This window comes from Nannobrachium achirus (assembly GCF_963921795.1).
Source record: "Nannobrachium achirus genome assembly, chromosome: 5".
Taxonomy (NCBI): Eukaryota; Metazoa; Chordata; class Actinopteri; order Myctophiformes; family Myctophidae; genus Nannobrachium; species Nannobrachium achirus.
In genome coordinates this window covers 49,541,963-49,556,278 of record NC_137814.1, presented here as the reverse complement: position 1 = coordinate 49,556,278, position 14,316 = coordinate 49,541,963, and the positions used below count along the sequence as shown (strand labels likewise).

General features: G+C 42.5%; 1 protein-coding gene across 1 annotated transcript; it reads left to right on the top strand.

Moving 5' to 3' along the window:
- Positions 1–21: 21 nt before the first annotated feature.
- Positions 22–13,429, top strand: LOC308285144 (procollagen galactosyltransferase 1-like; the record flags this gene model as incomplete). The annotated part of the gene is made up of 12 exons (XM_080725861.1): positions 22–140; positions 1,948–2,058; positions 2,615–2,732; positions 3,090–3,224; positions 4,001–4,205; positions 5,161–5,280; positions 6,822–6,895; positions 7,039–7,145; positions 8,062–8,194; positions 8,883–9,010; positions 12,277–12,483; positions 13,156–13,429. Exons 2-12 carry the CDS (start codon positions 1,985–1,987, stop codon positions 13,427–13,429), a joined length of 1,575 nt encoding a protein of 524 aa, XP_080581987.1. The 5' UTR covers positions 22–140; positions 1,948–1,984.
- Positions 13,430–14,316: the final 887 nt, after the last annotated feature.

Below are 14,316 nucleotides of genomic sequence, written 5' to 3'. Positions count from 1 at the left end.
GAGGGGGAAAGATTGGAATCATCGCTGCTGAAGCCTAAAGTATTGATCAGCATCGTGGCTCGCAACGCGGAGCACAGCCTGCCATATTTCCTGGGATGCATTGACAGATTGGACTATCCCAAGGATCGCATCGCCGTCTGGTAAAATCCATGATTGGTCCATTAATATAGTAGCCTACTGTCAAAGATTAATTAATTATTGCTATAGCCCATGACACCTGACTATAACACAGGACCAGCAACGGTCTATTTAATGTAATGATATATGATGATATGATCGTGATATTGATATGATATGATATGATATAATATGATATAAATATGATATAATGCAACAGCATGCAAACTAATTTTGTTTGCATGCTGTTGCATGGCTGTGCCTTAGAAACTATATGGACTAGTAGTAAAATATGTATAGATAACAGAAATCAGACAACATTGTTATTTTGTGCATCCGGTAATATTAAAATTGTAGTAATAATATTAAACTGCAATATTACTCTTAGCCTCTAACTGACCTCTTTCCTCATACACACAGTAAAATGCTGAGTGTTCATTTAACTCTCAGAGAGTTAAATGCACACTCAGGATTTTACTGTGCAGGTGAGAAAAGTAAACAGTCCTTCTGGAGCAGAAAGAGAGGAAAAGAGATGGAGGGGAGGGGAGGGGAGGGGAGGGGAGGGGGGGTCTTGGGGGCTTGGCAGTGCCCTGTGAATGAGAATGATGACATCTATCAATGTTGCTCCATGTGAGCCTTTAATACAGGGGTTCTCAAACTGATTGGATTTCTGAAATAAAGAATATCGTTGCTGTCGGGCAGATTCTAACTTTTTATATTCTAACATTTCTTTCATGAATTAACGCCTAACGTGAGCATACTACAGTGTCACTCAAAAGCATCAAAAGTAGCAGATCAAGGGCACGGTGGCACAGTCGGTAGGAAGTGTTGTTGTCTCACAGCTAGAAGATCCCTGGTTCGATTCCTGCCAAGGAATCAAACCTTGCACCCCAGCCCCAGCTGTGAGGGCTAGGGGCCGTGTTCTCTCCTCTGCGTCATCAGTGTCCATACCCTAGGTGGGGTTGGCGAAAGAGCCTTTCTGTGTGGAGTTTGCATGTTCTCCCCGTGTCCCCTAGGGTAGGTATACCCTCACAAAGAACATGCAGTAATCACTGTCTCTATACTGCCTCCCCCTGGTCAGCTGCGGTGCCTGATGGAGAGGAAAGTAGCTGGTTGGAATAAAGTGTTCCTTCGTTCCATGCGCATGTCCTACTGCGGAAACTCCCCCCTGTCAGGTGGTAAGAAGCAGCGTGCTCACTCCTCGTGCATTGAAGGAAGCATGAGCTCAGTTCGGGGCTCTCCCCTCTCAGGTTGGCAGAGGGAGAGTAGCGCCCCGGATTACAGTTTAGGCAATTGGCACTGGGTGAAAAATGGGTTACAAAATCGTGGGATAAACACGTAAGTAAAAAAAAGTAGCAGATCCACAAACTCTAAACACGGCACGAAGCGACGCATTTTGAGCTTAGAAGATCTGCTGCTTTTGCTGTTGATTGAATTTGAATCCTGATAAGTAACAGTTTTGGACACATGAGGTTTCCACCCGACAGAGATGATATTTAAAAATAAAGCATACAATGGTTGCCTTGAATAGGAATATTTATTAGAGAAAACAAGCATTACAAGACTGCGATTTGTGCTGCTGATATTGTGTCTTATCAATGTACCGGTAGTTTAAAAGCATGTCTGTACCATTTGTAAATGTAAGTATACAGTATATAGCCTCTATCGACTGTGTTGAGAGAACTCTGAATATAATAATAAAACTAAATCAAATAAAATGCATTCACAGGAAATGCTTTTCAAAAATGAATAAAAGCGACTTAATGGGAAGGATAAAATGTATCCCTATATGGGTGATAGTTTGAGAAGCTCTGCTCTGTGTTCCCTCAGGGCAGCGTGTGACCACAATGTGGACAACAGCACAGCCATGCTCCAGGAGTGGCTCCGGTCAGTTCAACACCTCTACCATTCTGTGGAGTGGAGGCCCATGGAGCAGCCCAGGTGAGCACACACTGGACTGAGTTCAGCTGAATTCACATTTGGGGAGAAAATAACAACCAAAGTAGATCTATCTATTCATTTATTTTTTGGCAAAGAGATTTGGTGCAGACGAAAACAGCGGTTAAAGTACAGAGGATTGTAGTCTGTGACATATCCTTAACCCAGGAGAAAAGATAGATCATGATTTTCTTTGATTAAATTATCAAATCTGTTTATATAATCAAATCAAATCAATTAGTTCAATTAACTGTTACAAAAAAAGATGAGTATTTCAGAAATGTCGAACAGACTGAATGGTGAAATATGATATTAAAATTAAAATATTCAACCTCCTCATTGCCTCATACTGACACCAGAAAAGTCTTTCTTTGATAATCACAACGATTAACTGAGTCAGACTGACATTTTATTATTATATTTCCCTCTCCCCTTTGAAAACACACTCATTTCATTAACAGTGATTAGACTCAATTACAGCTGAATGATTATTTCATTAAGTCTCTCTCTCTCTCTCTCTCTCTCTCTCTCTCTCTCTCTCTCTCTCTCTCCCCTTCAGCTCCTATGCAGATGAACAAGGGCCGAAGCACTGGCCCGATTCTCGCTTCTACCATGTGATGACATTAAAGCAGGCAGCCCTCAGTGCAGCCAGGAAACTCTGGGCCGACTACATACTAGTAACATGCTACAACTATACCTTTAACCCACTGAAAGAGACCTGGAAAGCATCATGTGTCACTTTGGATTTTAAACACTTTAACCATTATTTTATACCTTAGCTATTCAAAAAATAGCAGATATACAAGCTCATAGCGTGGCACCAATGCCGTGCTATGAGCTTGTAGATCTTCTATTTTTGAAAAATCCGTGGACCCCTAGGGGTCCTTGAGGGTTCCCATCAAATAGAATCGGTATAGGATTAAAATCAGTTTCACCACTTTTTACTTTGGCTATTTTAGATTTAAAATGTACAATCCACCAAAAACTAACTGAATCATTGTAACCAATCTGTGTGTCTCTCCCCTGTTTTCCAGTTTGTAGACAGTGATAACTTGCTGACAAATCGCTGGGTGCTGACAGACTTGATAGCAGAGAACTTGACCCTGGTGGCACCCATGTTGGAGTCCAGAGCTCTCTATTCCAACTTCTGGAGTGGCATGAACGCTCAGGTACACTCATCCAGTTCACTTTAAATTAGCCTTTTTTTTGTTACTCAGCTGCGCCCTCTACAGATTTGGTCAATGGAATTTATCTGTTGACATGATCTATAGGGGCTACACACTGCTGGGGGTGGGCGGGTATTACAGGAAACAGCTGAAAAGTAACACAGCGGTAAGGAGAACTCCTTCAAGCGCTATCACCAGAGTTAACTTTAAATGTGGTATAATTTAAATGTTTTTGTTAAAATTGTTATGTCTATATTCCCATTGTAATCTTTGTTATACAGGGAATTCCCTTTGGGCTAGTGGATAAGATGTTGGCTTTCAATGCGGGAGACCCGGGTTCAAATCCCAGGCTGGGCATAAAAGGCGGACATGTGTAGCAGAATGACTCACAGTCGTGACCTAAAAGGCAAAGCCATATCTCTCCCAGGTTAAAGGGAGTTTCCTTTTGTCTAGAGCAGTGGTTCTTTTTTAGTTGGAGACCCTAAAGAGAAATCTCCCCGGGACCCAAACTAGTGACAATAAGAAGAAGTTAGCCAAATTAGCCAATATACAAGCTCACAACGCCTTGTGTTGCGAGGCGTTGTGAGCTTGTGAGCTTTGTTGATGACATTCTATGCAGTCTTTATTTTATTTTATTTAATTTTCTGTCCTTAAATTGTCACTTCATGCCCAAAATCATGTGGGGTTGCGGTTGCCCCTGGGGGTCCCGAACCTACAGGTTGAGTCACAGTAATGGCTCTGTTGACAAATCCTCCTGGATCTTCTCGCCACCTCACCAGGGTTACTACAAGCGCACCCCGGAGTACATCCCCATCCGCAGGTGGGAGCGGCAGGGCTGCTTCGCCGTGCCCATGGTGCACTCCACCTTCCTGCTGGACCTGCGGCGCAGCGCCAGCCGAGCGCTGGCCTTTCACCCCCCGCACCCCGACTACCGCTACCACCTGGACGACATCATGGCCTTCGCTTTCTCCGCACGACAGGCAGGTCAGACCACACACGCAGCCGTGTCTGTCAACCGAGTGAGGAAACTCACAATGGGTCACATTGATGCAACACGTTGTGTGTGCTTGTAGATCGGCTATCACTGGTGGGGAGATTTGGTGTAGAAGGAAACAAGAGCATGTTAAGTACAGCGCAAACTCAGGCCTGTTTTACTAAGTATAGAGAGCTGGAATCATCAGTTCAATTCACAAAGACTTATCTAGGGCGTGGGGCGGCATAGCTCAGGGGTAGAGAAACTGTTATTAGAGCACGGAGGGTTCCCGAAGGGTTCCCAGTTCGAATCCGGGCTCCCCCTGAGTTAATGTCGAAGGGTCCTTGGGCAAGACTCTGAACCCTACATTGCTCCCGGTGAGCAGGTTGGTGCCTTGCATGGTTTCCTCCGCCACCGGTGTATGAATGTGTGCGTGAATGGGTGAATGTAATGCACAATCTCTGTAAAGCGCTTTGGATAAAAAGCGCTATATAAATGCACCATTTACCATTTATCTGTTTTCGTCGCATTGCAAGGCAATTTGATGACCAGCGGAGTGGAGACTCGAAGAGTCTCCTTTGAGTCGACCTGGTCATCAAATTATTGGCTTAGGAATGTGACAAAAACAGAAAAGTCTACATGAATTTAAGGATTCATGTTGTGTGTAATTTATAGAAAATAAGCAATGTTTTGGGTGAACTACTCCTTTAAGTGGTTAACATATAGAAATGCTTAAATGATCCCCAGCATTATTACTGAATTGCAATGTGTATGAAAATACAAAAAAAAAAAGAGCACACACTTTTCCCCTTCATACACTGTTTATATGCGTTTATATACGCTCCCTAGGACACATACAATTTCCATTGCCATTTAATTCCATACAGAAAGAATGAACAGCTGTTTCAATGGATTTATTGAACTTCGTCCATCTGAATGTCCTCGTCTTTTCTGTCGCCTCCGCAGGAGTACAGATGTACGTGTGCAACAAGGAGCATTATGGGTATTTGCCACTGCCCCTCAAAGCAGATCAATCTGTGGAGGAAGAAGAGGAGAGTTTCACCCACACCCTGACAGAGGCACTGAGTAAGCACTTATATTATTATATAAACCATGATTTTTTTCAATGTGGTTGATATGCATCAGGCCACTGACCCCCTTTTGATATGATTTTTATCTCCAATGGATCCAGTGTAGTTATTATTTAGTCACAAGCACATTTTAATACTTTTCATTGGTTCAATATTTACAAAAAACATCATCACTTTCAATTTCAAGATTTGAAAGACATAGTGAAAATGGAAAATAGCTGGTGTCGCATCGTTACATGTTGTGAGCTTGTATCTTGTCAATTTTTTCTACTTTTGTGTGACACTGTAATATGACTAATGTTATGGTTAGATGATTTGGTCCGATAGCGTCCCTATTCTGGAGCAAACATTTGGTGAAAATAGCAGATCTACAAGCTCACAAAGTGTTGCTACATGACATGTTGTGAGCTTGTAGATCTTTTATTTTTGGCAAAGATATACTGTAGACCGAAAACATGAGGTGGGCTAGTATAGAGCCCTGAGGGACTCATGGATCAAGTAAAAGGCTTAAGGTCTCTCCAACACCGTGTACAACTGTTGATCCTTTTTTTCAACACAAGAATTGCAGCGCAGTGCTCATTGGTGCTCCCAAGAGGGAACCTAATGGGTTTGGTGACCGCCGACGTGACCTTTCTGTAGTTTCTACCCAGTAAGGTCATGTCAGCAAGAGTCACTGAAGATGATAAGACCTTGGCAAAGGTCTGCACTCTAATCCAGTGTTTCCCAAACATATAGGGTCACAACCTCATGTTGGGTCACAGACCTGTTTTTATGGGCTGCGATTGTTTCAGATTTTTTTTTCTTCTTATTTTTCAAAAATGTTTCAGAATTTCTATTTCTATTTCAATGATATAGTGTGTAAAATGTGCATATATACAAACTCAACGTTTTATGTGATTAATTCATAATGTATTTTGGTACTCTTGGGTCCCCTGAGACTCCAGATTCTCTTTTGGGTCTGGAGCTGAAAAGGCCTGGGAACCTACTGCATTCTTTCTGCTTTCTTCCTGTCTGCGGGCTGTCCACATATGCTCATATTTTTATATCTCCTTCCCATTTCTAAATGCTCTCATGCTCTTTTATGTGCTTCGCTGCTTCCTCTTTCTCTGCAGCCTGCGTCTCCGTACGAGGACATGTGGTTCTTTTCACTCTCACAGCCGTGACAGAATTCTCACGTCTCTGTCAGCGCCTACGCCCCTCTCTGTCTTTTGAAGTCCACCACAGTCGCTCCTCCGTATGTGAGAGAAATGCTCAAGGACTTCTTATACAGTAGGCCTGATATTAGGGCTGCAACCATCTATTTTTTTCCCCCTCCAAATTGATTATTTTATTAACATTGATTTCGAGCGAGAGAGACATGCAGGCACTTCACAAACACACTTATTTCATGGAGCACGCTCATATCTGGCAAAGAACAGCGCAATTGATAAGACGACGGACATCCTTTTTTTGTTAATGGTGGCTATCAATGCACTTCTCACTGTATCAGAGTTGACATGAGTTGATGTGATACAGGCTTTGCCCTTTCTTTCGCAGTCGTCTACGCCGTGGAGCCCTCTCGCTACGTGCACCACAGGCCCAAAGAGCCGGCAAGGCTGGGATTTGATGAGGTACGGGAATTCTTGAAAGAGCTGAATCAAGGTCCTCAAGCTAAGTTAAGAAGTGGCGATGAGGGTGGAATTTGGAGTGTTGTGATTGGCAGGGTAGCTGAACGGTTCAAAAAGCTTCTCTTCTTCCTCCGCTCCGCTCCCAGATCTTTCTGATTAATTTGAAGCGGCGTTGGGACCGCAGGGAGAGAATGCTGAGCAGCCTGGCTGTCCTGGGCATCCACACTACGCTGACAGAGGCCGTGGATGGCAAGTATGGCATGACAGACCAACCCCGTTACCTTAAACACAGTAGCTCTCAGACCCAAGGACCCCCACATTGATATTGTTGCTGTAGGGGAGAATCCATTTTCTAAAAATCTTTGTGTTTTTCCATAAATGAAAGCCCTACTTGATCATACTACACTACAGTGTCACTCAAAAGTAGCAGATCCAGGAGCTCGAAGCGCTGTGCGAAGTAGCATTTTGAGCTTGTCGATCTGCTACTTCTTGCTACTGCTACTGCTTTTTGAATTCTGGAAAGTAACAGTTTATGACCCACCAGAGGCAATTATGTATTTGGCCCCCGGACCCCCATCTGAAAATATCTTGTCCCAGGGACCCCCGTACAAGATGTGTGTTGTAAAAATGTTTCAAAACATATTCCAACATTTTCAGATTTCTTTCACGATTAAAAACAAGTTATATAGCATATCTACAAGCTACAATCGCATCCACTGCCTTATTAGAAGAGTTGATGTGTTTTCTTAAATAAATACATACTAAAAATAAAAATACAATTGTTACAATGTTGAAGCTATTTAGAACCCCACACAAATCATTTATCAGCTTGAATTTTATAGTGCTCCAGTTCCAATTTTACTCTACTCCCCTTTTCATTGTTTCATCACTTCCAATTTTACTCGTTTATCCTGTATCCGGTATGGGTTTCTGTCTCCTGATTGGATAAGATCGGTATCCACCAACGTTATCTAGCAGATCGCACTTGAATGTCAGTCGCCCGGTTGGTCAATGGCAGACAGAGTAGTGGTCTGTTCAAGTGACTGTTCATTCTAGCCAGGATTATTCATAGCCTCAGGGCTCAGGCATGGAGAGACAATTTGCTGGGCACAACAATTGGCTGACTCAACAAGTTTATGACTAGAAAATTGACTTTTGTTCATTTGCAGAGCCTTGAACTCTTCCCAGCTCCAGGCGATGGGCATCGACATGCTGCCCGGATACAAAGATCCGTATTCAGGCCGCGTCCTGACCAGGGGAGAGACCGGCTGCTTCCTCAGTCATTACAACATCTGGAAACAGGTGTGAAAACTGCTGTACACCTTTTACAATAAGATCTATATAAACTAGACCAGGTCAACCTGGTGCCAGACCCCGGTTCTGCCAACCCCTTGTCTGTCATCATCATTTATGACATCATGCCTTTTGTAGGCATGTCATCATCATGTCATCATCATATATACCCTTTATATAGAAAACCCGGACCGACATTTGCTTATGTAGGCCTACCCATTTCATGGGTCTGGCAAAGACCACATGTGTTTGAAATGTAGGAATGCTTAAACCATTTCTTGTCCTATTGTCACTTATTGATTATCTCTGTTGTCGGGTGGAAACCCCATATGTCCAAAACTGACACTTTTCAGGATTCAAATTCAAAAGTAACAAAAGTAGCAGCTCAATAGACAAGCTCAAAGCGTGTCCCGTTGCACCGCATTTCGAGCTTATGGATCTACTTTTGATGCTTTTGTGTCAGACTGCAGTAGTATGATCAAGTAGGGCATTCATTTACAGAAAAACACAAAAAAATGTATAGGCTTCTGCCCGACAGCAACTTCATGTTTGATTTGCAATGTTCTTCAGATATCAATAACTGTCAACCTAACTTCTACGCAGCAAAGCAGGGGATGTTACCTTTTTATGTTACCTTCCTCAAAGATGAATTGAGAGTGTGTGAGCCAGCCAGGTAGTGGTGTGTGTCTCCCCCTAGGTGGTGAAGCAGGAACTGCAGCAGGTGCTTGTGCTGGAGGATGATGTGAGGTTTGAACCCAGGTTCCGCGGCAGACTGGCGGCCATCATGGACAACGTGCGGAGCGCGCGGCTGGACTGGGACCTCATGTGAGATGTCTTTCCTTCTCTTCATAGTAGTCTAGTTTATTGCATTGTGTGCATGGTTATGATTTTTTTGTGATTAATACTTTTTATTGCTTTTCAGATTTGAACATATGCATTTGAAGAAATAGTGAACAGGCATATATAATCCTTTTGGACAGAACAAACAATTTTATACAGAAAAAGAAACACAAGAACAAAGAAATAAGAATGCACAAATACAAACAAGTATATTAAAAAACAAAAGACAAACAAACAAACAAAAAACAGTCATACTTATAGATTACATTTACACACTAGAAATACTGTTCCTTCGAAACAGTGTGGGCTCGCTTCCAACCCAACAAATAGGATACTTTAAGGTACTGTAAGGTACAGTACCTTACAGTATTGTACTGTACCTTACTATACTGTACTGCACCTTACTGTACTGTACTGTACTGTAACTTACTGTACTTTACTGTACTCTACTGTACTGTACCTTACTGTACTTCACTGTACTCTACTGTAACTTACTGTACTTTACTGTACTCTACTGTACTGTACCTTACTGTACTTTACTGTACTCTACTGTACCTTACTGTATACTGTACCTTACTGTACTGTACTTTACTGTACTCTACTGTAATTACTGTACTGTACTGTACCTTACTGTACTATACTATACTGTACTCTACTCTACTGTACCGTACCGTACTGTACCTTACTGTACTGTACTCTACTGTACCTTACTATACTGTACCTTACTATACTGTACTTTACTGTACTCTACTGTACTTTACTGTACTCTACTGTACCTTACTGTATTGTTTTGTACTTTACTGTACCTTACTGTACTGTACTCTACTATACCTTACTGTACTGTACTCTACTATACCTTACTGTACTGTACCTTTCTGTACCTTACTGTACTTTACTGTACTCTACTGAACCTTACTGTACTTTTACTGTACTCTACCGAACCTTACTGTACATATTCTATGTGTTCTAGAGGTGTATATTGAGTGCATATACTGTAGGTTAACAATCCCAGATCACATCTGTCCTCCACTATGTCTATAACCAAGGCGTTCTATGTGGCCACTCCAGACTGAGGAGTGGAGCATGACTTTTATTGTGTTTGTGGATCTGATTTGAAAATGCATTGGTTGTGATATCTCCCTGACAACCAACAACAACCACTAATACGGCTGAGTGTCCCTGCGGGTTCTAGGATATATACTGTAAATCCCATTGCCCGGGATCCTAAAACCTTATTCTTTTTAAGTAAAATTTCTAAAACACTACAAAACATGTCTCAAAGACAAATACAAGCAAACGTCTCCACAGTAATGTGTGTGTGTGTGTGTGTGTGTGTGTGTGTGTGTGTGTGTGTGTGTGTGTGTGTGTGTGTGTGTGTGTGTGTGTACATTGTAGATCAACTTCATAGCAGTATTAAGTGGTCCATCTATGTTTTTTTATTAATAATAAAATCTGCAAAGTAACTGAAGCTGTCAAATGCTGTATTTATAGTCGAGTATATGTAACAAAAATGGAAAGTAGAGTAAAAGTACCTCAAAAATTTACTGTAGGTACAAGTACTTGTATATACTTGAGTAAATGTACTTGGTTACTTTGCAGCACCACCGAACAGCCAATGACAGACAGGCCTTTAATCACAGCTGTCTCAATCAGTAGAGTGGAGAGGGACATTTATAGATAATTGTAGTTTTAACTCAGAATATATACATCACACAGCTTAGATATTTGGATCAAATCAGAGAGCAGACCTGTGTGAACGCAATGATATAGATAGCATATCTGAAGTGTGAACACTGCAGCCACAGCGCCTTAACATAAACATGGGTCTATTATCCTTCTCTCCACTCTGTCCCCACTCACTAAACCCATTGGAAATGCATTGGGTGCTTAAAGTTAAACATTTTTATTTTTTTATAATTATTCTACAAAACATTTCAAAACAAAAAATACAAGCACACGTGTCCTCAGTAAGCTGAACACATAAAAATGTGAATGGTGTTGAAAGGTGTAAGCGTGTAGGAGATGAATCGCGCCAAAGTTTTGAGGAGATACTGACTAGTATAGTATAGAAATAAATAATGAAGATAACATACGTGTGCTCGCCTTCCAGGCGAGCCCACAATTAGCTCAGCCGCTCCACTTCCCTCCCCCCACAGAACACAGATCTTCTCAAAAGCATTTGGTGAACAAGAATGGGATTCAATTAGGCATGTTTGATGATCCTCTTTATTATGTCGATCAGCTGTCAATAGATCCAATATATGGACCCCATATCTTCCGGAAATTATGTAGACTTAATTCACACCCATGCATACAAGGCTTGCCATGCAAGCCTTGCTTGCATGGCACAACCATGTTGTGATGTACTTTCTTTCAGTTTGAAGAAAGTACATGCCTGAATATCATCATTCTTTTACATTAAACAACATTTTTGATATTTTATCCATGCATATATTGTCCGTAAGTCTGAAACCCCTTTTTAGCCGTGCTGCAAGGGGTGGTCTACTCTGCATGCATCATATGAGTGGTTTTAGGCTTTCAGTCTCACTGTGTTGGTCCTCAAGGAAATCACTGCTTGCTCTTCACAAAAACTGAACCGCCTGAATAGGCGTTGGCTTAGTTGTGTTGATGCCCAGAATGCTGACAGATCATGAAGCATTTCCCCATATGAGAATGTTTCCAATCTCCTGGTTGTTATCAGACTTTGTAGGAACTGCTTTGCATGGAGTGGTGTGATCCTTGCCTTTTAGTATGAATGGAGTGTGAATGGATGTTGGAGAGGTGATGCCTTATTCTGCAAACCTTTTTTACTGCAATGCATCCATCCATCCATCAATCCATCCATTCATCTTGCAAAACATATTTAATTGCAATGGTATTCTCAAAATGAAATCACAGAAAGTGAAAGTTGTCACAAAAGAAGACACCTTTGATGAAAGTCCTGAAGGACCAAAACGTCATGTCAATATTAGAATAAAACAGATGCTGCTGAGCAAGAGCAGTGTGCAGGACCTTTATACCTGGATTTTAATGCATGATTGAAGTGGTTTTACAGAACTCCTGGAGCTTTCTCAGTGGTTATAAAGTGTATTCCTGCGTATCATTACGTAGATTACACCACTTATTCTTTCTTTTTTTTGTTTTGTTTTTAATATTACATTATTTATGATCTCTTTTCCATCTTTCTATAACATTGTAATCTATCTCTGTCTCTCTCTCTCTGTCTCTCTCTCTCTCTCTGTCTCTCTCAGTTATGTTGGCCGTAAGCGGCTGCAGGTGATGGTTCCAGAGCTCCGTGTGGAGGGCATCAGTAACCTGGTGCACCCAGACTACTCCTACTGGACCCTGGGATACGCCCTGTCTCTGCAGGGGGCCCGCAGACTCCTGGAGGCCCGGCCCCTGAGCAAGATGCTCCCTGTCGACGAGTTTCTGCCCATCATGTTCGACAAGCACCCCAAGTGAGTTACTACAAATGATCAGCTGGACTGTGCATCCTTCAAATGTAGACGCCTAGATCAGTGGTTCTCAACCTTTTCAGGTCGCGACTAAGAGTTGAAGCATTACATTTTGTATAACATGGTTCTATTGTGAAATAGAACCGTAGCTGAAATTGTGAAAATGGTCGATTTACATGCTCCCAAGCAAGGCGTTGTGAGTATGTAGATCGGCTATTTTCACAATTTCAGCCTCTAATATTTGACAATTTGGCCAATTTTTGATTTGTAATTTTAAAGGTATTAAAACAGTCCTGAAATTGTCACCTTAGAAATGTGCAGATACCCTCTATACACTGTTTCATGTTGAATGAGAAAACAATGTTGCACATTGGTGAAAGAAATGCAAATGTCCTCTTTCCATGCCATACCTGAAGGCAGCATTCAAGAGAATTGCCTTGTCCAAACTCTCCTGAACTTGAATGCAGCATCTTATGTTGAAAGAATTTCCCTCTCTGTGTAGAAATCCATACCGTACACACCATCTCCTGTATTCACTTGATTATGCTTAGTTCAGCGTGGTATCAATATATCAATATATTTTCACCAAAAGGCCCTTTTAAAAATTTTAGACCCTGCCTCTCTTAACATTCCTTGCACGTCCCTGCCACCCCCTGTGATCTTGGTTCTCCTCAGGGAGGACTACTCGCGTCACTTCCAGCGGCGGGACCTGAAGGCGTTCTCCGTGGAGCCCCTGCTGCTCTTCCCCACCCACTACACAGGCGAGCCGGGCTACTTCAGCGACACGGAGACCTCCAGCATCTGGGACGACGAGGCCACGCCCACCGACTGGGACAGGGGCGGAGCCGCGCGCCGCCGCAGCAAGCAGGGCAGCCAGGAGGAGGCGGAGCAACAACAAGCCCGGCCCTTCTCTCTCTCCTCCAGCAGGGGCAGCAGAGATGAACTCTGAGCGCTGTTAAGATTGTTGCTGTGAGTCTTTGCCGTCGGGCTGAAACCTCTCATCTCCATCTTAGTGTTTTTTCTGTAAGTCAACGCCTAGTCTCGCATAGCCAGACAACTATTCCACAATCTCAGAATGCTATATAGTCTCTAACGGAAGCTGGCATTTCCTTTCACAAAAATATATTTTAAAATATAATTTCTGATAAGCAGCGATATATGTGCTTAGCAGACCCATTGATAGAGAGAGTTACGACACTTACGTCGACTCCCATTGTAAGTGTGGAAAGCATAGTGGAAAGCTAGTTTAGCCTAGCTTACTGGAGCCTGTTCTCATTCTTAGCAAGCCTTTGCTGCTCTTCAGCCCCGTCCGCCCCCATTATAACGGAGGCATTTTCACTCGCTGGTAAGTAGACTAAATCACGTCTTTTCCACCCTTTTTAACGCATTCACAGGCCTCTCCAAGGTAGACAACATTACTAAAAGGTTGAAAAAGACGTGATTTAGTCTACTTACCAGCGAGTGAAAATGCCTAAGAATGAGAACAGTCTCCATGCGAAGCCACTTCCGGTCTGCGGCGAGATCAAAGCGTGTCGCCACTCTGCTTACACTGCTCTGGTGCTTAGATGATTTTTATTTATATTAGGATAAATGTGCACGACTGTAAAAACTAAACAGGGATGAGGAGGAGGCTTCACATCCACTTTATCGCTTCTCATACCGGATACTCATGATTAGAACTTCTGTCTCCCTGACTGTATGACAGGGGCATTTGCAAACTGTTGGGAGTCAACAGTCCGGCCACGCACAATCTCTCGAGACCAATGATGGCAAAGGAAGAGAGACAGACCGAGTGGGCGTCGCCCTTTCTTTGATGATGGGTTCCCAGATTGGGCC